Genomic DNA, 26273 nt, shown 5'->3' on the forward strand with positions numbered 1-26273 from the left:
ATCCGCATGTCCCTACTATTTGAAAAGTGGATAGTATGAAGTGAAATGTGTACTAACTGTAAAAAAAAAACTCCAGATTTTTATAACTCTTTATTAATTATGATAGTGTTGAATTTATATTAACATTGAAAAAATACTGAAATGATAGTATTTGGGATATAGTAGGTTAAATATATTATTGAAATTTATTTCGCTGTTACTTTTTACTTTTTAATGTGGTATCTAGTAAATGTTGAATTATATACACGGCTCATATTTCCTCTATAGACTATCTCTACTAAGGCTGTCCCTCAAATGCAACAGGTTTAAAATGGGTCCAGCACTAACAAGCTCCATGACATCTCTGTGCCTCAGTTTTGTCATCTATAAAATGCAAATGCTAATTGTAATAGAGGATGATAACAGTAAGAGCTAACTCTAATTGTCACAATATCCCTGTGAGGCTATCACTCTCATTTTATAGATAAGCACATAGAGGCATAGAGAAATTAAGTGACCAACCAAAAGTTACATAGTTAATAAATAGTGGAGTCCAGATTTCAGCCCAGGCAGTCAGCTCCAGGGTCCTGCTTTTAACCACTGTCTCTCATGATATTCACCCTCAGAAATGTAACAAGAACTCAATGGGCTAATATAGGTAAAACATTTCAAACTGTTCCTGGCACACACTAAACTCTCCTTTGTGTTTAACTAATATCACCCTTACCCCCGTGCCCAACCTACTTCCCAATTTCCACACAGGTAACAACCTTTCTCCCCACTTCCCATACCAAAACTTCAGGATCATCTTTTAACATTTCTCCCTTTTTCATCCCCTAAATCTAGTCGGTCCTCTCTACTCTTCCTTAAATGTTTTTAATGCAGCTACTCCTCTAGTCCCACTGCCACCTTACCCCAGCCCTTCAGCCCCTCACACTGGATGAATTAACAAGAACATAAATAGTGCTCATGTGCCAGGCAGGCTTCAAATCTATTAATTCATTTAAACCTTACTATAACCTTGTCTGGTCTCCAGGGCTTCCCCATCTGGGTCCTACCAGGGTCTACATTTCTTCAGCGGAATGTTCTTCCTGGATTACCAATTTTATCCTGTGATAGGAATTTTAAAGGTATATGGGTTCTTCACACTTGTGCCTATTAAGATGATTTAAATATGAGAGAGGAAGAGATGATGGGTGTTCCATGAGGGAGAGAAAAATTTACAAGGATCAGAAAATTTAAAATTCTAGCCCCATCAAAAATCCCCCATAGAATCAAGTCTTCTCTGCAGCCAAACACAAGAGCATCACGGAGCCCCAGCCTCCCTATTGAACCGTACCTCCACTTCCCAACAAAAACTCTCCAGAGCAGTCAAACAAGTTTCGTCAATGTTTCTGGAGTAAAAAAAAATAGTAATTTTTATTCCCAACACTTATCCACGCAGTTCCCCTCTGACTCAGAAATCTGAAATCCTCCATAAACCCTCCTAAAACGCCCAGGCGAAACTAATCTCTCCTCTAAATTGCAATAAAACTTCTGTCTTACGCCACTCACTGTGGACCACAAAGACATATTCACCACTTGGCAAATGTCACAACCCCAACACAAACCATGAACTACCAGAAGGCAAGCAGTAAGTCCCACATTTTTCACCACCATGTCTAGCACAAGTCTCTACATAGAATACGCACCATGTGGCAAATGTTAATAAATAAATGAGTACATAAATGGACAATGTAACAGAAATTCTCTGTAAATACCCCAAGTAAGCCAACCTTATTTCCCTAACCGTGAAATACCTTAAGGTAACAGAAGCGAAACTGAGTCTGAGTTTCAAGGCAGTGGTTTCGCCGCACATTCAAATTCATGATCTGTCTTCTTTGTTCATCAGAACAATCCCGTAAAGTACATACTATTATACCCTTAAGTCAACTGAGGTTCGAAAAAGTAAAGTGACTCTCCTCAAGATCACACAGCTAGTAAATGGCAAAGCTGGGATGAGAGACCAGGCCAGGAGTCCAGTGCTCTTTCCACTGTTCTAATTCATCTTTTAAATCTCCTTCCCCTCCTTACCATCTATAGAGTTAAATAAAAGGAGAGAGGAATCAGTAAACAATTCATGATAACAATAACAACAGATGTGGTAAATTAATGACTTCCAAAGAACATTTGCCTGAAATTGCTTGTTTTTTTTTTTTCTTTGATTCATCTAGGGCAAGTAACGTTTGGGGAGACATTGCATTTAAACCTTATTATTCCATTGGACTGTGAAATAACATTTCCATCTAAACTTAAAACCAGTGCCTTTCCAGACTCCAAAGATGGGCCCTTCCCTGCTACACACTTACAAAGGAAGATAAGGCTCTTTCTCATCACAGAGAAATTAAGGAAGTAAGCAACGTTATGAGGACACAGCACTTCACAAAGTCAACTGGCAGTCGTTACTAAACGTTATAAAGGACTGGTCCCATACCTGACTGTCACCAGGAATGGAGTCTTTCAAACTCCTACTTGTTAAACATTCCGATTTAACACAGAGACACAAAGAACCTTAGTTCAGGGCAGTCTCAACTCATGAATGACCACATTGTTGGGTACTCTCCTTTCACACTGAAACTCAGAAATGGAAAGACACGGAGATGGACCCAAACCTGGGCCAACCGCACTGGCAGAGCCAAGAAAAACCAAGAACGCGTCGAAGGCGCCCGCCTCCGCCTCCTCTGCAGATCTTCAGGCCACTCCAAGGCATGCAGGAAGCTCCTGTTTCTGCAGCCGCAGGTTTCAGCACCCGGAGGTTTCAGCAAGCGCCAGTTCACGGGTGAAGGATTTTCCTGGGGGTCTTACCTGAGCGGAGGCGCTGAGGAGGGGGGGCGTCCTTCCCAAGAACGGTGGCTCGGACCGCACGCTGCGCCAAGCTAGGGCGAGACCCCCACCCTGCGCCGCGCCCCTCTGCCTCGCAACCACCCACGGCCCCAGCCGGGAGGCGCCGTAGCCCCGGAACCCACCTCCGCGCTCCTGGAAGGATGCGGAGGAGGCGGGAGAGAGGCGGCGGCTCCGGAACGAGCTGCTCCCACAGCCCCTCCGCTCCTCGCCGTCTCGCCTTCCTCCCCAACTTACCCAGTTCTGCGCGTTATTGCTCAGCTTGACTTTCTTGCACAGGCTCCCGGGGATCTCCATGACCGCGGAGCGCGCTGAGCAGCCGGGGTTCTCTGCGCCGGGAGGGTAGCAGGAGGAGGGCAGGCCAGCGAGCGGGGCGGGGCTGGAGGGCGGGGCCTCCTCGCGTCCGGGCGGGCGCGCGCTGACTTGCGCACGCGCCCGTGCTCGTGGCCTGGGTTGCGCGGCGCATGCGGCGCGCCTCGGAAATGGGTCCGGGGCAGAGGTCTGTGGGGAAGGGCGAAACGCCGGGATAGAACCGGAGGTAGAAGCTGGGGGCGGAGCTTCAGCGCTCGCGCCGGCGCGAGCGCGCACGGCGCTCCTCCTTCCATATCCCGATGAAGGGGCGGGGCCTGGAATGCAGTCGTGGAACCTCAGGTGCCTCTGCGGCACCGAGCCTAGCTCTGAGCTAGCGCAGATCTCTAAGAGCGAGTACCAGCCGCCGGGAGAAAGGCAAGGGGAGTGCGCGGCTCGCCGCGCGCGGCATTCCCTCAGCAGAGGCTGATTGGGAGGACGCTGACGCGGCCTCCTGCACCTCCGGCTACTCCTCCACAGACCTGGCTGCCGGCCTCCTGTCTGCCCCTTCTGGGCCCATGTCACCCTGGCCAAATGTTTTAAATGTTTTACAGCTTTGCAAAGGGAAGAACTGATTTACCGAACAGCTCATTCTCCACATTAAAATTCTACTCAAGACACAATTTTTTTTTTTTTTTTGAGACGGAGTCTTGCTCTGTCGCCCAGGCTGGAGTGCAGTAGTAGGATCTCGGCTCACCGCAACCTCTGCCTCCCGGGTTCAACCGATTCTCCTGCCTCAGCCTCCGGAGTAGCTGGGACTACAGGAGTGTGCCACCACGCCCTGCTAATTTTTGTATTTTTAGTAGAGTCGAGATTTCACTATGTTGGCCAGGCTGGTCTCGAATTCCTGACCTCATGATCCGCCCGCCTCAGCTTCCCAAAGTGCTGGGATTACAGACGTGAGCGACAGCGCCTGGCTTCAAGACACAGTTTTTAAAAAGATATAAAAGCCCGATTTCTTGACATCAATAATTAATATCTCAACCTGGATTAGTGATTACTTATAAGGTGCCTCCCTCTCCGCTAGGAGACCTCACTTCGCATCAGATTTCTGTGCAGTGCTTCTTACCGACCTACACCGGAAAGGGTCTTCTGTATTATTAAGAGCTACTCAGGAAATACCTAGAGGATTGAAATCCAGGACCGGGGAGGCCGCAGGTAACCCCGAATAGAACTCCCGCCTACGGAGGACATTTTCAAATTCACCTAATTATTCCAGGGCTAGTTCGTAGGAGGATGGGCTGGGGGCATGACAGAGTTTCCTCCAGGAGTTATCTTCCCCACACCCCCCATAACTCTGAGTTCTCTTTTCCGCAGCTTGCCCCTAGCACCAAGAGAGTTGCTTGCAGCTCTGCCCCTCTGTTGACACAGCCGCCCTCCGCCCCTGACCCCGCCCATCACCAAGACCTGAGGCTGCTGCCTGTTAGTGACTAGCAAATTAGCCCCCATCACCAAGACCTGAGGCTGCTGCTGCTGCCTGTTAGTGACTAGCGAATCAGCCCCCATCACCAAGACCTGAGGCTGCTGCCTGTTAGTGACTAGCAAATCAGCCCTCCATCTATTTACCCCACTGCTACTGTCTTAAATTAGGCCTCCCCTATATCCAGCCTGAGTTATCATTAAGCCCGTTCACTGGACATCCTCCCAGCTGTGCAGCCGCTCTCCACACCCCCGCCACACACCCCATTCTTGCACCTGCTGTCAGAGCGGTATTTCTGAAACAGAAATCTGATCTTGTTACTTGACTACTTAAAATGTGAATGGTTCCCTTCAGCTTTTTTTCTAGGGAATTTTCAATCTGGGGTTCATACATAGAACTGAATTTCAATATAATTTCAAATTCTGCCAATAACAAGAATGAGCTTGGAAGAAGATCTCAAGCTTCATATGAGAAAATAGGGCCACATCTGAAGTTAGCCATTGCTCTGAGTTCTGGTTCTTACTAGAGGGAAATGGTATTTAGATATAACGATCTGGCTCTGGGAGTGCTCACTGCTGTGAGTTTGACCTTATTTCTAGTAAAAGACTTTTTTTTAAGGTAAAATATATCATAAGTTTACATTGATACTGTCCATCCAAATTCATGATTCCAGATATGGGTCATGCAAATGAGCCAGAAACATCAAACAGGAAACATAACAAAAAACTATCAAAAGCTACTTGGATTATGTCAAAAGGACTCAGAAACCAATTTAAAGAAATTTTTCCATGTCAAAGATGGGAGAATTAAAGCACTAAATGGACTAGAACTATAAAATATTAAAACATATCAAATATGTTTAAATCTAGGTGTTTGTAATGATGATGATTTTTAAAAAATTTATTGTCACTCTTAGAGAATGCTAGGAAACCAACTCATTATTTTGAAAACTGGTAAAAAAGGGGATGAATTAAGCATTTACTCTGCTTTCCCTGGACTGTCTGGGACCCAAAAAGTTGATAAGGAGAAGTTTCTCTTTACAGAAGTACCACTAATAAATAAAGAAGAAATGATATAATTTTAATATCACCACTTTTCATTTTCTACTGAAATAATGGATAAAGATAATGATCCTCTGTATTAGGGTTCCCTTAGAGGAACAGAACTAATAGGATATATACATATGAATGGGAGTTTATTAAGTATTAACTTACACAATCACAAGGTCCTACAATAGGCTGCCTGCAAGCTGAGGAGCAAGGAGAGCCAGTCTAAGTCCCAAAACTGAACAACTTGGAGTCCGATGTTCAAGGGCAGGAAGCATCCAGCACGAGAGAAAGATGTAGGCTGGGAGGCTAGGCCTATCTTGCCTCTTCACGTTTTTCTGCCTGCTTTATATTCCCTGTTAGCGGTTTAGATGGTGCCAACTCAATTAAGGGTGGATCTGCCTTCCCCAGCCCACTGACTCAAATGTTAATCTCCTTGGGTAACAACCTGACAATGATCAATATTGCATCTTTCAATCCAATCAAGTTACCACTCAGTATTAACCATCACAAGTCCACCCCTTGACAACTTGAACCCATACACATCTCCTGAGATCATTCATAATCTTCAAATAAGACAATAATAACGTCATAATTATGTCTAACATAACTGAACTGTCCTTTGTACAACTGGAAATGCAGTCCCCAACTCACATACTATTACATAAAGTTAACAATACTTAAATGCTGATATGAAGTCAGTGAATCTCATATCACATGATAAAGGAAAAGGAAATAAAATGAAGATATTTTCTTAGTACAAGTGTATACATGCACAAACATGCTTTTAACAAAAGAAGGAGGAAATACTCATGACAATTACAGTCCTCGTTTCTGCAGCTGGTCATGTGCTCATAGCTGGTATTGATGACTACCTTTTTCTACTACCCATTCTGTATTCCCTTTGCCTTCAGCAAGTACCTTAACAGGTGGTGGTTTTTTTTCCTGGTGGAGTGACCCAAACCTTCATTCCTGAAGGGTCTGGGCCATTTGTCATCCTGCCTGGATTGGGCTGTTGTAGTTTCCCATTGACCTTAATCACAGGGTAATACTAAGAGACGACCTAATGGATCTCCTGTGTTCCATATGTACTCTTCCTTACCTCCACTGTGGAGTAGTAGACTGATTTCATCTTGATAGTCTGGGTCAGTCACCCCAGCTAACATTGTAACTCCCTTCTTAGTCTGTTAACTTAGAGGTAGGAGGAGCCCAAAGTGTCCAGGTGGCAATCTTAACTTATAGTTTAATGGAATTGTTTTGTCTCCTGGTGGCAGCATTTCTCCCTCTGGAACTAAAACCTCTAGACCAGCAGAATATAATGCCATAGGAACAGGAAGCAAAAATGTTGCTAGTGGATCACTAGGGGTGATGGTGAGTGGTGCCACTTCCACTTCCACCCCTTGATTCCTGGACCCGTGATTCCTGGCTACGGGAGAAACAGTACCATATATTGGATGCTGATTCAGAGCATACACGGTCTTCTGGAAATCTTTGCCCCAGCCCTGCAAACTATTGTCACCTAGTTGGCATTGTAGTTATGATTTCAAAAGGTCATTCCACCGTTCTGTCAACCCGGCTGCTTCAGGATGATGGGGAACATGGTAAGACCAGTGAATTCCATGAGCATGAACCCACTGCCACACTTCTTTAGTGGTAAAGTGAATGCCTTGGTCAGAGGCAATGCTGTGTGGAATACCATAATGGTGGATAAGGCATTCTGTGAGTCCACGGATGGTAGTCTTGGCAGAAACATTGCATGCAGGATAGGCAAACCCATATCCAGAGTAAGTGTCTACTCCAGTGAGGACAAACCTCTGCCCTTTCCATGATGCAAGAGGTCCAATATAATCAACCTGCCACCAGGTAGCTGGCTGATCTCCTGAGGAATGGTGCCATATTGCGGGCTCAGTGTTGGTCTCTGCTGCTGGCAAATTGGGCACTCATTGGTGGCCATAGCCAGGTCAGCCTTCATGAGTACAAGTCCATGTTGCTGATCCCATGCATAACCTCCATCCCTACCATTATGGCCACTTTGTTCATGGGCCCATTGGGCAATGACAGGGGTGACTGGGGAAAGAGGCTGAGTGCTGTTAACAGAATGGTTCATCCTATCCCCTTGATTATTAAAATCCTCCTCCACTGAGGTCACCCGTTGGTGAGCAGTCACATGGGATATAAGTATCTTCACAGTTTTTGACCACTCAGAGAGGTCCATCTGCATACCTCTTCCCCAAATTTCTTTGTCACCAATTTTCCAATCATGCTTCTTACAAGTCCCTGGCCATTATTGGCTACAGCCCATGAATCAGTGTATTATTGCACATCTGGCCATTTCTCCTTCCATGCAAAGTGCACAGCCAGGTGCGCTGCTCGAAGTTCCACCCATTGGGAAGATTTCCATTCATTGCTGTCCTTCAGGGATGTCCTAGAAAGGGGCTGTAGTGCTGCAGCTGTCCACTTTCGGGTGGTGCCTACATATCATGCAGAACCATCTATGAACCAGGCCCTGATTTTCTCTTCCTCTGTCAACTGATCATAGGGAATGCCCCATGAGGCCATCGGTGCAGGCTGGGGGACAGAAGGCAGGGTGGCAGGAATGGGGACCATGGGCATTTGAGCCACTTCCTCATGTAACTTACTTGCGCCTTCAGGACCTGCTCAAGCCCGATGACAAATATACCACTTCCATTTATTGATGGAATGCTGCTGTGCATGACTCACTTTATGGCCAGATGGGTCAGAAAGCACACAGTTCATGATAGGCAGTTCAGGTCACATAATGACTTGATGACCCATAGTCAAACATTCAGTTTTCACCAAAACCCAGTAACAGGCCACAGGCTGTCTCTCAAAAGGAGAGTAGTTATCTGGAGAATATGTCAGGGCTTTGCTCCAAAATCCTGGAGGCCTCCACTATGATTCACCTATGAGACCTACCAATGGCCCCAAACAGCCTCTGTATCTGCCACTGCCATCTCAAGCACCATTGGACCTGCTGGGTCATATGGCCCAAGTGGCAGAGCAGCTTGCATAGCAGCCTGGACCTGTTGCAGAGCCTTCTCCTGTTCTGGACGCCACTGAAAACTGGCAGCCTTTCGGGTCACTTGATAAATGGGACAGAGTAACACACCCAAATAAGGAATGTATTTCCTCCCAAATCCAAATAGGCCTGTTAGGTGTTGTGCCTCTTTCTTGGTGGTAGGAGGGGCCAAATGCAGCAACTTATCCTTCACCTTAGAATGAACATCTCGACAGTCCCCACACCACTGGACCCCTGGAAATTTTACTGAGGTAGAAGATCCCTGAATTTTAGTTGGATTTATTTCCCATCCTGTGGCACACAAATGTCTCACCAATAAGTCCAGTGTGTTTGTTACTTCTTGCTCACTTGATCCATTCAGCATAATGTCATCAGTGTAATGGACCAGTGTGATATCTTGCAGAAGCAAAAAGCAATCAAGATCTCTCCAAATAAAATTATGACACAAAGCCGGAGAGTTGATATACCCCTGAGGTAGAAGAGTAAAGGTATATTGCTGGCCTTGCCAGCTGAAGGCAAGTTGCTTCTGGTGGGCCTTATAGACAGGAATGGAGAAAAAGGCATTTGCCAAGTCAATGACTTGGTACCAGGAGATGTGTTAATTTGCTCAAACAATGAAACTACATCTGGTACAGCAGCTGCAATTGGAGTCACCACTTGGTTAAGCTTACAATAATCCACTGTCATTCTCCAAGATCCATCTGTCTTCTGCACAGGCCAAATGGGAGAGTTAAATGGGGATGCAGTGGGAATCACCACCCCTGCATTTTTCAAGTCCTTGATGGTGGCACTAATCTCTGCAATCCCTCCAGGGATGCAATATTGTTTCTGATTTACTATTTTTTTGATTTACTTTTTTGTTTGATTTACTATTTTTCTAGGTAGAGGCAGCTCAAATGGCTTCCATTTGGCCTTTCCTACCATAGTAGCCCTCACCCTTCCAGGCAGGGAGCCAATGTGGGTGTTCTGCCAGCTGCTAAGTATGTCTATGCCAATTATGCATTCTGGCAAGGGGAAATGACCACAGGATGAGTCCAGGGACCCATTGGACCCACTATAAGTTGGACCTGAGCTAAAACTCCATGAATTACTAACCTCCTGCTCTTTACAGGAAATACACGAGGGGAAAAGAAAAGGCACACACAATACTTTTAAGTGTAAACAGCCTTTATCCCAAGTATATGGCAATACACATATAAGAAACAAATCACAGTGGGAAAGGGAGAGGGTATATATATATATAAAACTGTGTGTATATATATGTGTGTGTGTATATATAAAACTGTGTGTATATATATGTGTGTATATATATACACACACACACACACACACACACACTCACCAAACTATGGAGGAATCATCACCAAACTGGGAAGCAACAACCTAGGCTCCAGAGTTGGCCACCCATCTGTGCACAGACGAGGAGGAGTCTTGTGGAGCTTCAGTGTGGTCTGGGACCCTAGCTTGTTTATAATGAGTTGTTTGGCATGAGTCCCAGTCACGAGGGCCCTTTGTGCCTGGCTTCAAGGAACACAAAAAGGTCAACTTGTTTTTGCGATTGTCTGTTGTTTTTCAATAACTAACATACAGGAACAGATTTCTGCGAAACAATGCTGGATGAACGCCTCAAGGGGTTCATGCAACCTGTTATGGGACTTGGTGACTGTTGTTTCTGTCTATGTTCAATTGAGTTCAGATTTAATATTTAACTTTTCCTCCACACCTCCATAAGCCCCTACTTTAACTGGAGGACCACAATGACATTTTGGGTCCTCTGGAATCAATGTCAGCTCAGAGCCAGTGTTCGGTAGTCCCCAAAATATCTGATCATTTCCCTTTCCCCAATGCACAATTACCCTGGTAAAAGGCCAGAGGTCTTTTTGGGGAAGGATGGGAGAAAAGATTCATTGCATACGTTGCCAGTAATGTAGTGGGGTCCTTGCTCAAGGGAACTGGGCCTCCCCTTCATTCAAGGGGTTCTGGGTCTGTAAACCAGTTCAAGTCTGGAAATTGATTGAGGGGCATGAGTCTCTGTTTTTATAATTCAAATTAGTCTTTTGTCCATTCGACCTAGAAGTTTTCTGTTTGTATAATTTAAGTAGGAATGCAGTAGGCTTTCTATCAATTTCACTTCTAGGAACACCATGATTAATTAGCCAATGCCAGAGCTCTACACGTGTCAGACCAATTCTGATTGCCACTTTGTCTCTGCTGTCCATTTTGTTAGCTATGCCCACCTTACCTTTGACACATGAGTGCCACCACTTGGCCCCTGCCACCTCGGTATCCAATTATTTCCATTGTGTTTAAATTTTGTAATTGAGTGACTGTGGTCCCACTGTTAGATCTGACATACAGAGAAGAGCAATTACAGGGCTCTTCAAAAATGCAGGCGCTGCCCTCACAAATCTATTTCACAAGGCATTGGTCAAGAATATATCTTCTGGATCCTTCCAGCTGGGACGAGTAGGTCTAAAGTGACTAGTCCACTCCACCATCCCAATCTCCCTAAGCCTTTGGGTCCCTTCCTCTACATTAAACCAAGGGAGATCAGGCATTTCCAGCTCACTCACAGTGGGCCATCTTTTAATCCATATTTCAGTTAACCAAGCAAATAAACTATTAGAACCTTTTTTAACTCCCTGAACTGCAACTTTAAATGCAGAATCCCTACTTAGTGCACCCAAATCAATACATTCAGTCTGATCCAACTCTATGTTCCTTCCACCATTATCCCACACCCTTAATATCCATTTCCATGCTTGTTCTCCAGATTGCTATTTATATAAATTAGAGAACTCAGGCTGGGCGCGGTGGCTCATGCCTGTAATCCCAGCACTTTGAGAGCCCGAGGGGGGCTAATCACGAGGTCAGGAGATCGAGACGATCTGAAGGGGGCCTGCCCCTCCACACCTGTGAGAATTTCTCGTAAGGTGGAGATGAGAGACTGAGAAAATAAATAAGACACAGAGACAAAGTATAGAGAAAGAATAGTGGGCCCAGGGGACAGGCACACTCAGCATGTGAGGACCTGCACCAGTGCCGGTATCCAAGTTCCTGCAGTATTTATTGATTACTATTTTCACTATCTCAGCAAGGGGAGTGCAGCAGAACAGGGTGAACAGGGTGATGGTGGGGAGAAGGTCAGCAGGAAAACATGTGAGTAAAGGAATCTGCAACATAAATAAGTTCAAGGGAAGGTACTATACCTAGATTTATGTTTCTCTTTACCCAAACATCTCAGTGTAGCAAAGAGTAACAGAGCAGTATTGCTGCCAGCATATCTTGCCTCCAGCCACAGGGCGGTTTTCTCCTATCTCAGAATAGAATGAATGGTCGGCTTTACACCGAGACATTTCATTCCCAGGGACATGTGGGAAACATAGGACCTCCTCTTATCTCAACTGCAAAGGGCCTTCCTCTTTTACTAATCCTCCTCAGCACAGACCCTTTATGGGTGTCAGGCTGGGGGGGGACGGTAATGTCTTTCCCTTCCCACGAGGCCATATTTCAGGCTGTGTCAGTGGGGGGAAACCTTGGACAATACCCAGGCTTTCTTGGGCAGAGATTCCTGTGGCTTTCCACAGTGCATTGTGTCCCAGGTTAATAGAGAACGGAGAATGGTGATGACTTTTACCAAGCATATTGCCTGCAAACATATTGTTAACAAGGCACATCCTGCACAGCCCTAAATCCCTTAAACCTTGACTCAATACAGCACATGTTTCTATGAGCATAGTGTTGGGGCTAAAGTTACAGGTTAACAGCATCTCAAAGCAGAACAATTTTTCTTTGTACAGATCAGAATGGAGTTTCTTATGTCTTCGTTTTTCTACATAGACACAGTAACAGTCTGATCTCTATTTCTTTTCCTCACACCATCCTGGCTAATATGGTGAAACCCCATCTCTACTAAAAAATACAAAAAAATTAGCCGGGCATGGTGGCAGGCGCCTGTAGTCCCAGCTACTTGGGAGGCTGAGGCAGGAGAATGGCGTGAACCCAGGAGGCAGAGCTTGCCGTAAGCCGAGATGGCACCACTGTACTCCAGCCTGAGGAGTGAGACTCCATCTCAAAAAATAAATAAATAAAAATAAATAAATAAATTAGAGAACTCAAACAGTTCTTTTCCAGTGTAGCGCACCTCCCCATCGGTCACACTTTCAACCTCACCTCTAGGGGTCCGCTGGGACTTCAGTCTATTTACAGATCTAGAGGCAAACAGAGGTGTTGGGGGTGGCTTCTGAGAAAAACCATCATTATCTTGACTGGCAACTGCCTCAGGGGAAGCCATCGCTGTTGCCTCAGGCAGTGCAGGATTTCTCTCCTCAGACAAAGGTGAAAAGGCTGATGGCAGCATGGGTCAGGGAGGGGATGTTGCCACTACTGGAGATGGGGAAGCTGTTTCTTCTGGCAAAAAAGGTTCATCAGAGTTTACAAACTCAGTGTCCCAGCTTCTTCAGGGCCCCCCCGACACACACACACATCCCCATTCCAAGTTGCAGGTTTCCATTCTTTTCCAATCAATGCCCTCACTTTAACAGTAGGCACCTGGCGAAGCTCTGCCTGCATCTTTCATTGCAGGTCAGCCACTCGCATGATAAGAGTTTGTGTCTGTTTTTCCAGGATTTCAGCGGTTTCTCTGCAGGAGATAAGAATCTCACTCAGGGCAGTCTTAGCAGACTTGAGGCTCAGTATCTTCTTCTGAAGCTGGGAGACAAAATCCCTGAGTGTATCATTTTATTTTATCACTTTGTCCACTGGACTTAGGAGCAACCAACTAGTTTCATTATGCTCCTTGGTTCTCCACATATGGTCAAGGGTATTCTGTATAGTCACTAAACTCCTTGCCTCTCACGAGCGGTGAATCAGGAGTGCCAAATGTATTTATTTGGCATAACTCTCTAAACAGTTTCTGCCAAGGACTATCGGTGTTCTCCATATTATTAGAAGTAGAGTCCTTAGCATTTTTCAGTCTAATCATATTAAGAAGACAACTCCAGAAACCCCAAAACCAATGAAAGAACTCCATCCTTAATATTCTATTCCTCTAGAACCACTCCTGGTACCAAAATCTGTATTAGGGTTCTCTTAGAGGGACAGAATTAATAGGAGATATATATATATATGTATACATATATATATGTATATATATATATTTTTACTTAATAAACTCATAGAGATATAACTATATATATAAATGAGTTATTAAGTATTAACTTACACAATCACAAGGTCCCACAATAGGCTGTCTGCAAGCTGAGGAACAAGGAGAGCCAGTCCGAGTCCCAAAACTGAACAACTTGGAGTCTGATGTTCAAGAGCAGGAAGCATCCAGCAGGGGAGAAAGATGTAGGCTGGGAGGCTAGGCCCATCTTGCCTCTTCACGTTTTTCTGCCTGCTTTATATTCACTGGCAGCTGACTAGATGGTGCCCACTCGATTAAGGGTAGATCTGCCTTCCCCCCAGCCTACTGACTCAAATGTTAATCTCCTTGGGCAACAACCTTATAGACACAGCCATGATCAATATTGCATCCTTCAATGCAATCACATTGACTCTCAGTATTAACCGTCACATCCTCAATGGCTGCAAATATCATGAAAATAAAGAACACCATAACTTTTTGCCTCCTGATGAAAATCATGAAAAAGTCAAATCAAATCTCGTTCTAATCAAGCCTTCAGGACAATTTATAGGTTTGCAGTTAATGCAGAGGAAAGAGGAAGAGCTGAAAACACCACAAATGCAATTAGTCAAACCCAAACTCTGGAAAACTACATCATTAATGACCTGAGTTTTCAATAATTCAAAGATAGGAAAAAATAAATGAGGAAAAACTAAAGAATAAAATAAGATATAAAATAAAAATGGAGCAATTAAAATATTTGAAACATATTTGAACACTGATCCAAACAAAAGAAATTTTTTAAAAATTTATGAGACTATATGGGAAATTTGAAGAGTTTCTAAACTCGATATAAAAGACTTACTTTTTTGGTGTGATAAATAGCAGTGTTATCATATTTTTTAAATAAGTCAGTTGAGAGTATATTAGTCCATTTTCCCACTGCTAGAAAGAAATACCCAAGACTGGGTAATTTATAAAGGAAAGAGGTTTAATTGACTCACAGTTTCACATGGCTGGGGAGGCCTCAGGAAAGTTACAATCATGATGGAAGGGGAAGCAAGCACATCTTACATGGAGGTAGAAGAGCAAATAACAGGAAAAACTGCCACTTATAAAACCACCAGATCTTGTCAGAACTCACTCACTATCATGAGAACAGCATAGGGAAAACTACTACCATGATCCAATCACCTCCCTCCCTCCACGTCAAGATTGCAATTCAAGATGAGATTTGGGTAGGGACACAGAGCCAAAACATATTAGTGAGTTATATGCTGAAAGATTTATCAGTGAAATGGCAAAGCCATAAATATTCAGGAACCAAAATTGGGTTCCTGAATATGGTAGCAGGAATGGGGGAAAATGGTTGATACATCTTTCAGAATGCAGAGCAAAAATCCCAAGAGATGGGAAATACAGCATAATTTTTTTAGAAAAGAAAGAAAAGAACAGTCCAGGGAATCTAACATCCAAGTATTAGAAGTTCTACGAAGAAAAAAAAAAAAAAAAAAACAGAGAAAACGCACAGAAGGAAATAACCATGGCAATTGTTTAATGAAATTTCCTAGAACTGAAATGCCTCCCTGAATGCCTAACTCAACAGATAAAATCAAGCACGGAAAAAGCATAAAGCATAGCATCATGAAGTTTCAAAATACTGTTATACAATAGTTCGAAATTGTTTGGAAACCCTGCAAGCCTCCAAAGAGAAGAAGAGTTCATGAACAAAGAGTCAGGAATAAAAATGAATTAGAAGTTGTCAAGAAAAATACTGCAAGTTAGAAGACAAATGGACCAATACCTTCAGAGCTCTGAAAGTATTTTCAGTCAGAATTTGGAATTGTTATATACGCTTTCTCAAGGAAATACTGGAGGATATGTTCTGTGGCAGGCCAATTCTCCCTGACAATCACACAGACAAGCCTGCATAGCACTTCAGTTACACAGACTAATTTCCACAGAGCTGCCTTAACATTGAGCAAATAGTTAAGCCTAGGGAAATCAGTGCCCAGACATCAGAGCTAGAAATGAAACATATGGTCAGTAGGAGCCTTCCATGGGCTTCTCCCTAACCTGGAGCAAACCAAAATAATAGAGACAGTCTTACATTCCCAGTGCCAGGACCCATATCTGAGACAAGTCAAGGTAACAGAGGCAGCTGTTTGAATAGATTCATTGGAGAGTCTAAGGCAGCTCTCCAGACAAGCTGTAAAGGACATAAGATAGAAATAATCACTCTGGTACCACAGTAGGCAGGCCTTGAAGGTACTGGGGCCCTTTTAATCAGACTTTTGCCTCTGACCTTCTAGTTGAAACAAAATTAGTTACCAATAGACTTAGGCAAATGCTATACTGCATGTAGGCACATAACTCCAACCTATATAAGCACCAAGAAAGTTGTAACACTTTGAATTGGTCTGGTGGAATTATCTCCAGCCTTCTCTCTGTATCCAGTTACAGCAATAAATTCCCTTCTTTCCAAGTTTGTCTGCTTCTCATTATTGGGCCTCGAGAAAACACAGCCAGATCCAGCTTAGTTCCAGGAACAGAAATTTTGTCGAGCCAGTCAGGAGGCCGCCAGGATGGTGGCTGCCTTTGATGCTGGCAGTTTGCAACGAGACAGTCGTGAGGAAACTCCCAGCAGCTGCTGGGTAAGATTGTCCTGGGGACTCTACTGAGGGCTGTCCCGTGGACAAAACCACACATCCTTTTGATCACCTGGGAAAGAACGGAAGTTTGGCAGAAGCAGACGTGCTCAAAGAGCGAGGAAAACCAGACCATATATTATTTCCTTATCTGGGCTATTAAGCCTTTTGTTCAGTACCATTAGGAAGATAATAGGTCTTTTTTGTACTCCCGTTTGCTGTTTGGTTTGCAGGACTTTTTCACCTAGGTGCACTTCCTTTTGTGTCTATCTGACATTATCTCTGTGTCCGTGTCTATCTGAAACTATCTCTGTGTCTGTACCTATAGCCTTGTTGAATTTAAGTTGGGGAATGCTGCTCCCTTCCCCCAGGGAGCCCTCTGGGAAAGATCCTGTTGGATTGGAAACAGTATGGGTACCCTCCCATTACTAAAAAGAAAATGATTCACTATTGTAATATGGTTTAGCCAACATATGTTTTGGGATCTGGGGAATGGTGGCCAATTTTTTGATCTTTAAGCTACTTTACTATCTATCAGAACAGTTTTGTCAGTGTCAGGGAAGACAGGCAGAAGAGCCTTATGTACAAGCGTTTATGTTACTGCATAATCAAGAGGTCAAAGGAAATAAGCTAATGGTGCAACGCTCAGACAAGGTTTGTCTCAAGTCCCAGGGAGAGGGAGAAAAGGAATTAGAGACTCAACAAGTATTAAATGTGCTTAATCCAGTAGGTGGCGACCCAGAGGGAGCCAATGCCCCACCACTGGCTCAGAAGGGGGAAGGGCCTTCACCCCTGGAATAGAAGGAGGCTGCAAAAATAGTCTCTCCCTCCCAAAATAGACAAGGCACTAATTTTGACTGGGGAGACACTGAGCCTGGAGCAGGGCAATTTTCCCTCCAACAATATCCTGTGGGAGTTCATCAGCGAGGAGCTCCGGCAGGATATTATTGGGCATATAGTCCTTTTCCATGTCTGATTTACTGAATTGGAAAAATTCCAATTCTTCCTACAGGGTGGATCCCCAGAAAATGACCGAATTGTTTACTGCTATCTTTGCCACCCATCGCCTTACATGGGCTGATGTGCAAGCCCTCCTAAACATCACGCTCACGGCAGATGAGAGAAGGCTAGTGTTAGAAGGCTAGTGTTAGAGGAGGCATAGTGCCTTCATGATGAAAGCCCCAGTGATAGTCCGGACCCTAAAGAGGCAACTCCCTGAACTGACCCAAATTGGGATCCTAATGAGGCAGGTGGAGCGGGGATGAATCATCTGGAACACTATAGAAAGTGCATCCTAAAGGGCATTGGATCAAGGGTACCAAGACCTGAAAGTCTGAACAAAGTATAGGCACTTTAGCAGACACCTATTGAGGACCCCTCAGAATTTATGGAACAGATCTGTCAGACATATAGAAAGTATACAGAGTTAGACCCACAAGACCCTGAAAACATTAGAATGGTGAATATGACCTTTACAGGGCAAAGTGCCCCAGACATTAGGAAGAAACTACAAAAAGTGGAGGCGGCTGTTGGAATGAAGCTTCCTAATTAATCAACATTGCATTCAAGGTACATAATAGCAGGGAGGCCAAGGAAACCAAGGCACTTCGGCAGGCAGCTGTACTCCTGGCAGCTGCAGGAGGAAACCCAAAGAAAAAAGGACCCCCAAGGCAGAAAGGGAAAATAGAAAAGGACCAGTATGCTTACTGTCAGGATATAGGGCATTGGAAGAGAGATTGCCCCAAGTTAACTCAGAAGGAACCCAGGTCACTTATGGCTGTCAAGCCCAAAAATGAATCTGAGGAAGATTGAGGGTGCCCAAGACTCCCAGCAGCTCCAACTCTAACTGACATCAAAATTTCCCCAAAGGAGCCTCGGTTAAAGTTGATACTGGTGCTAGTTATTCAGTAGTTAATACACCAATAACTAAGCTTTCTGATACTTTCTTTCAATATAGTCAGCGTAAGTGGGCAATTGAAATCAGAATAGTTCCTGCAACCCCTTTCATGTAAAGTGGGCAACAATTTGATAACTCACCAATTCGTTTATGTGCCAGACTGCCTGATACCTTTACTTAGCAGAGATTTACTATGCAAGTTAGAGGCTCAGATCATCTTCCACCCAAGAGAAACGTCAGCTGTGTCTTCAAATGCCTCCAGAGCATGGACTGCAGCTGCAAGCACTGCTGGCGAGCACTGAGGCCCCACACCCTGAGGTAGAGGCAATTCCTCAAGAAGTCTTTGACAAGGTGAAGCCAGAGGTCTGGGCATGAGACCGACCTAAGAGGGAAATTAATGTGAGTCCAATAAAAAACAAACTGAAGGAAGGGCCCCAACCTATCCGGAAAAAAGCAATACCCCTTAAAGAAGGAAGTCTTGGAAGTTATCCAGCCGGTATTAATCTGGTTTTTGCAATATGGCTTAATAAGACCTTGTCAGTCCTCATACGATACTCCTTTCCTGCCATTAAAGAAGCCTCATTCCCAGAAGTATAGGTTTGTGCAAGATCACAGAGCTATTAATGATATTGTGGAAGACATTCACCCCATCATGGCTAACCCATACACTATGTTTGCTTCACTACCTAAGGATCACGAATGGTTTACAGTGCTAGACTTAAAGGATGCCTTCTTTTGCATACCAGTAGAAATAGAAAGCCAACTATTGTTTGCTTTCGAGTGGACAGACCCTGAGACAGCTGCACAGTTTCAATATTGCTGGACTGTGCTCCCTCAAGGGTTTAAAAACTCCCCAACTATATTTGGAGAGGCTTTGATTCAATACTTGAGAGGCTTACAATTAGAAAATGGGGTGCTACTTCAATATGTGGATGATTTATTAATTTCCGGCACCTCAAAACAAGAATGTCAAGAAAACACTGTAAAGACCCTAAACCACTTGGCAGCTTGTGAGTATAAAGTTTCAAGTAAGAAGGCCCAAATATGTAAGCAAACTGTAGAATACTTAGGGTTTTTGTTACAAGAGCAGCTAGAGCCCTGACAGTGGAAAGGTGAAGTGCAATTGCCTCCATCGTGATGCCCACAACCAGGAAGCAACTAAAGGGCTTCCTAGGAATGGCAGGATTTTGTAAAATCTGAAGTCCCAATTATGAGTTAATAGTAAAGCGGCTATATCTAAAAGGAGCAGACCATGGGAAATCGAACACCAAATCACATTTGAGCAACTAAAGCATAAATTAATATCTGCTCTGGCTCCAGGACTGCCAAACCCACACAAACTTTTCCAACCTTATATCCATGAAAGACTAGGTCTAGCACTCTGGGTCTTAACACAAAAACTGGGAGAAATACTACAGCCAGTGGCCTATTTTTCAAAGCAGCTCCATACTGTGGCTAGGGGCTGGCCCCCTTGTCTTAGGGCAGTAGCCACGACCTGCCTGTTGCTCAAGGAAGCTGAGAAGCTGACTCTAGGTCAGCCCGCCATGATTTCTGTGCCACATTAAGTCTTGGCGTTGTTAGAACAAAAGGTGGCTATTGGCTAACAGTGGGCAGATTGGGCCAATATCAGGCTATCCTGCTCGATGACCCTGCCGTGAAACTGCAGACCACTGGAACCTTAAACCCCACCTTTTTGCTGCCACCTACTGGGGAATCAGAGGAACCAATACATGACTGCCTAGAAGTTATTGATCAAGTGTTTTCTAGTCCCCTAGATTTGAAGGACGCAGCCCTCTCATGTGCAAACTGGACATTGTTCGCAAACAGGAAAAGTTTAGTCATTAATGGAAGAAGGAACGCTGCCTATGCTGTAGTGAGTCTCAGAGGGAGTAGAGGCAAGAACTCTCCCAACGGGGACTCCTGCACAGAAAGCTCAGTCAATCGCCCTTACCAGAGCCTCGCAACTGTCCCAAAGTAAGAGTGCCAACATCTACACTGATTCCAAATATGCCTTCATAATAGTCCATGCACAGGGTGCTATCTGGAAAGAAAAGGGCCTACTGAAGGCTGACAATACTGAAATCAAATACACAAAGCAAGTGTTAGAGCTACCAGAGGCAATAAAGGCCCCAAGAGAAATAGCTGTTATGCATTGCCCAGGCCATCAGTGCAACAATTCTGAAGTAGCTAGGGGAAATGCTTTCTTAGATTGCACAGCCAGGCACCTAGCCAGCTCCAATGTTGAACTCCGGGTTCCTTTAATTCCCCAAATAGATTTGGCAGCCTTCAAACCTAGGTACAGTTTTGAGGACGAAAAGGCTACCAAGGACAAAGGGTTTATTCAGGATGAAAAATGACTGGAAATTGAATGACAAAGGCCTAATTTGGGTGTCAGAGATAAAATTTCTTTTATCCTATTCTTTCTGTTTACACCTCGTATTGTTTCTGCATCCACTGCTAACCTCCTTCTACAATGGGCACAGGACTATGCAGACAGCCTCCAGCATGATTCCTGTCAGGTCTGTGGCGTGTTACCCCTTTCTAGCACCACCATGGTGAGTCTCACCTATGCAAAGGAAAGATTGGAGACATTTACAAGTCTTCCTGGATTTAAAACACTGGACCGGCTCACAAATGATGGGAGTGACTAAGGCAAATGTGTCAGAATGGCTGCACAACTTTAAATGACCCAGGACGTGGGTCTTTCCTTCACCCAATACTAAATTATATTCATGATGGCACAACTTTTGGGCAAGATGCCTCGTTAACTTTCGTATAGGAGTATACAAAAAGGAATGAGGGCCCATTTAGAAAGTATAATCCTACGATGCCACTTTTGCACTAAAAATGAGTCCAACAACCATAATACAGGACAGCCTGGACAGCAAGGGAGAGGGAAACAACCACTAGAGAATTGGCAAATTGACTTTACTCAAATGCTACCTGCCCCAGGAGGGTACAAATATCTCCTAGTTCTGGTGGACACCTTCTCAGGCTGGGTAGAGGCATACCCATGCTGCTCTGAGTGGGCAATGGAGGTAGTTAAGGTACTGCTAAAGGAAATCATTCCTTGATATGGGTTTTCTGACATTATCCAGAGTGACAATGGACCTTCATTCACATAGGAAATAGCCCAACAAGTAAGAAAAGTGCTAGGGATAAAATGGAAGCTACACACAACCTGGAGGCCTCAGTCCTCCAGACAAACTGGAAGAATAAATCATACCTTAAAAACAACCCTTGCCAAGCTATGTCAGGAAACACGGCTAAAGTGGCTTCAGTTGCTTGGGATTCCTCTGCTCCAGGTAAGAATAGCTCCCAGAAGTGGGATCAAATGAAGTCCCTATGAAATCATTTTCAGGAGGCCTTTTGCAGCCAACTTGTCCCAGGTGGCTAGAATGTCTCCAGACAAGGAACTAGCTATTAAAACTTATGCCATTCACTTGGAACAAACTCTTAATCCCTTGCATAAATTTTCTTCTAACAGAAACGTCATAGACTCCGTGGGAGCCCACCACCCGTTCCAGTCTGGAGATCAAGTGCTGCAGAAAGAATGGAAGGAAGCTGGTCCTGCCCAACAACTACAAGAGAAATAGAAAGAGCCCTATGACGGGCTGTTGACTACCAACTCAGCACTGAAACTAGCAGGCATCAAACCTTGGGTTCATCATGTGTGGGTAAAGAAATTCCAGTCACCCAAGAACTCCACCACAGAAACACCTGTAGCCACTCAATGGGAGGCAAAGCCCCTAGAGGACCTAAAGTTTCTATTCAGAAAATGAAAAGAATTTCTTTTATCCTATTCTTTCTCTTTATACCTAATATTGTTTCTGCACACACTGCTAACCTCTTTCTACAATGGGCACAGGACTAGGTAGACAGCCTCCAGCAGGATTCCTGTTGGGTCTATGGCCTGTTACCCCTTTCTAGCACCACAGTTTACTGTGGTGGGTCTCACCTATGCAAGGGAAATATTAGAGACATTTACAAGTCTTCCTGGATTTAAAACACTGGACTGGGTCACAAATGATGGGAGTGACTAGGGCAAATGTGTCAGAATGGCCCACAAACACAACTTTAAATGACCCTTTAAATGACATGAAAAGCCATTCTTGATTAACAAAACAAGAGACGAAGTTATAGCACTAGCTACTCCCTTGTTAGAACCAAAAGTGCCCATCCAAACTTTTAAACCCCAAAATGTTTGATACCAGAGTGGCTTTCTCCAAATCTGGGTTGGGCTCATATGGTTAACCACCTCTACTGGGCACTTGAGTCAACTAGCCCCCTTGTGTTGGGAACAATGAAACCACTCCCTTGACCACTGACCCAATGCCACATGGGTTATGAGATGGATTCTCCCAGATCGGTGCCAACATATTATAGCACTCCAGCAAAGGGATGTATTTACCACAGATTGGTCTCAACGGCCCGGCCTAAAGATTGGGAGCAATGGCCCAGTATGCTCCCAACAGGACTCAATGCCTTTGTGGCACCAATTTGTGGCCATGGCTCCCTGTGGGCTGGCTAGGACGCTGGACTCTAGGCCTCCCATAGCACAAGGTTGCTGGGTAAAAAAAAAAAAAAAAAAAATCCAGCCTGTTGTCCACATATGATTAATAGGTGGACTAGGTCAGTCTTTCATTAGTATGATCATCTAGCTGCAATATTCATGCCCTCAGTAGGGCTAGGAACTGTCATATGGCACATAGAAGCCCTAGCTAACTTTACCAAAAGGGCTCTGAATGACAGCCTCCAGAGCATCTCTCTAATAAATACTGAAATGTGTCACATGCGGAAGGCTATTCTACAAATCCGAATGGCCTTGGACATCCTTACTGCAGCTCAAGGGGGAACTTGTGCCCTCATGAAAACTGAATGCTGTGTGTATATTCCAGATAACTCTGGGAACATCTCCCTGGCATTAAAAGATGTGCACGAGCAAATTCAGGCCATCTCCAGCCCAGAGCTGTCACTAAATGATTTCTTGCATCATGGTTTGGTGGAAGGCCCTCTTGGTGGCAGAAAATTCTGACATTCTTAGCCTTTATCCTAGGCATAGGAGTCACTTTCTGCTGTGGAATGTATTGTTACTGTGTGCTGTTTCAGAACATTCCTTGGACTCATGCAGTTATGTTTCAACAGGTGCTACCCCTAAGACTCCGAAATGAAAAATACTTCAGAGAACAGGTGGACCTCTTTCACTCCAACCCCAAGTTCAAGAACCCCTGATGATGACCCCTCTCAGCAGGAAGTAGCCAGAATTATCACAACGTCCAGTACCCCAGCAGCTCCTCTGGCACAAGCATGACAGAAATCATGCACAAATTGACAGTGGGGATTCTGGCAGGCCAATTCTCCTTGACAATCACACAGACAGGCCTGCATAGCACTTCAGTTACACAGACTAATTTCCACAGAGCTGCCTTAACATTGAGCAAATAGTTAAACCTAGGGAAATCAGTGCCCCGACATCAAAGCTAGAAATGAAACATATGGTCAGTAGGAGCCTTGCATGGGCTTCTCCGTAACCTAGAGCAAACCAAAATAAAGAGACAGTCTTGCATTTCTAGTGCCAGGTCCCATCTCAGGTCGATGAAATCTGAGATGAGTCAAGGCAAGAGAGGCAGCTGTTTGAATAAATTCATTGGAGCGCCTAAGGCAGATCTCCAGACCAAGCTGTAAAGGAGATAAGATAGAAGTCATCACTGTGGTACCACAGTAGACGGGCCTTGAAGGTACTGGGTCCCTTTTAATCAGACTTAGCAAGCATTTTTGTCTCTGATCTTCTAGTCGAAGCAAAATTAGTTACCAATAGACTTAGGCAAATGCTATACTGCATGTAGGCACATAACCCCAACCTATATAAGCACTAAGAAAATTGTAACACTTTGAGTTGGTCTGGTGGAATTATCTCCAGCCTTCTCCCTGTACCCAGTTACAGCAATAAATTCCATTCTTCCCTAGTTTGTCTGCTTCCCGTTATTGGGCCACGAGAAAACGCAGCCAGACCTGGCTTGGTTCCAGGAACATGTTCCACAGAAAATGAAAGGAGAAAACATGGCATTCAGAAAACAAGAATTTTTACACTGGAGTCAACTGAAGGGAATCACCAGACTGATGGAAGGGAATCCCAGGATGACTGTGTGTCCCAGGTCTACAGGGTGATCAGTGAGATGGCTCTCAGAGAGGTCAGAAGCCCTCAGAGACCTTGTTTGAAAAAAATGAAATTGATAGAGTATCCACTAGGAATAATTATATTAAAAATGATTCAGACAACAGGAAATAGTTCAGGGTTAAATTCGTGATAACTACTTAAAGTCATCAAAAAGGACACATTTATCCTACCCTCTCTGTACAAACTGTTTTTCAGGGGAATCAAATAGTTGATAAAGGAAAAGTTTGTATTGACAGAAGAATTTTAGCTAATGCAGAAAAAATACTGGATTTATTATTTTTATTTATTTATTTATTTATTTTTTGAGATGGAGTCTTGCTCCGTTGCCCAGGCTGGAGTGCAGTGGCGTGATCTCAGCTCACTGCAAGCTCTGCCTCCCGGGTTCGTGCCATTCTCCTGCCTCAGCCTCCCAAGTAGCTGGGACTACAGGCGCCTGCCACCACGCCTGGCTAATTTTTTGAAAAATACTGGATTTAAAAAACGCCATTTAAAATACCTTATGAAGTAATATTAACAGATATAGGCAATGATCATCAGTGAGTGCTAAAAAGTATTAGGTGAAAGGTAGGAAAGAGAATTTTATAATGAGGGGATCAGGCTGACACCACCTGCATCCACTGATCAATCTTAGCATCTCTAAAACTGAGATGCTAAATATCTTGTGCCTTATAATGTGACATAATTAGCTGTGCTCAGCATTAATTGTCTTAGTTTGGGTTGTTTAAGAAGCAGGCCTGGCCGGGCGCGGTGGCTCACGCCTGTAATCCCAGCACTTTGGGAGGCCGAGGTGGGCAGATCACGAGGTCAGGAGATGGAGACCAGGGTGAAACCCCATCTCTACTAAAAATACAAAAAATTAGCCGGGCGCAGTGGCGGGCGCCTGTAGTCCCAGCTACTTGGGAGGCTGAGGCAGGAGAATGGCGTGAACCTGGGAGGCGGAGCTTGCAGTGAGCCGAGATTGCACCACTGCACTCCAGCCTGGGCGACAGAGCGAGACTCCGTCTCAAAAAAAAAAAAAAAAAAAAAAAGAAGCAGGCCTAGGGAGAAGGATTCTAGTACAATAATTTGTTTGGGAGGTGATCCTACAAGTTTCCACTAGTGGAGCAGGAAAGTGTTACAGGGACAGGAAGGAAACCAATAGTGTTTCATCAAAGAGGCATCCTAGGGCCAGGCGTGGTGGTTCAGGCCTGTAATCCCAACACTTTGGGAGGCGGATTGCTTGAGCCCAGAAGTTGCTTGAGCCCAGAAGTTGGAGACCAACCTAGCCAACATGAAGAAACCCCCTCTCTACACAATATGCAAAAATTGGCTGGGCGTGGTGGTGCACACCTGTAGTCCCAGCTACTCGGGAGGCTGAGGCAGGAGAATTGCTTAAACCCAGGAGGTGGAGGTTGCAGTGAGCCGTGTTCATGCCACTGCACTCCAGCCTGGGCCAAGCAAGACATCGTCTCAAAAAAAAGACATCATGGGAAACTGAAGCTTAATCCCACTAGGGAACACTAAGAAACGGCATTGAACATATGCCTCAGAGTATATTACCTAAGAGGAGAGGGAGTTGGGGTATTTATGCAACACTCTTCAGTTGTTAGTCAAGGACTACTCTCAGGAAATATTCATTCCCTCATATTTTTGGATTGCGTGCACATAGGTCAAGAAGACACTGGTCCCAAAGGAAGCCCTCATGCAAAGAAATGGAACTATTCACAGGT

At 44.5% G+C, this 26273-nt stretch overlaps 1 protein-coding gene across 2 annotated transcripts in view; it reads right to left on the minus strand.

The window, feature by feature from the left end:
- Positions 1-3423, minus strand: part of PAPSS1 (3'-phosphoadenosine 5'-phosphosulfate synthase 1) — a 106920-nt gene extending 103497 nt beyond the window's left edge. The window contains exon 1 of one of the 2 annotated variants that reach the window (XM_031010200.3): positions 3097-3423. In XM_031010200.3, coding sequence (XP_030866060.2) covers positions 3097-3156 — 60 coding nt within the window. In that variant the 5' untranslated portion in view covers positions 3157-3423. Of the gene's footprint in view, positions 1-2823 lie in introns of both variants that reach the window. The other variant, XM_004040246.5, reaches the window with a different exon arrangement.
- Between the last annotated feature and the right edge of the window lie 22850 nt (positions 3424-26273).

The sequence above is a fragment of the Gorilla gorilla genome, chromosome 3, assembly GCF_029281585.2.
Source record: "Gorilla gorilla gorilla isolate KB3781 chromosome 3, NHGRI_mGorGor1-v2.1_pri, whole genome shotgun sequence".
NCBI classification, from domain to species: Eukaryota; Metazoa; Chordata; class Mammalia; order Primates; family Hominidae; genus Gorilla; species Gorilla gorilla.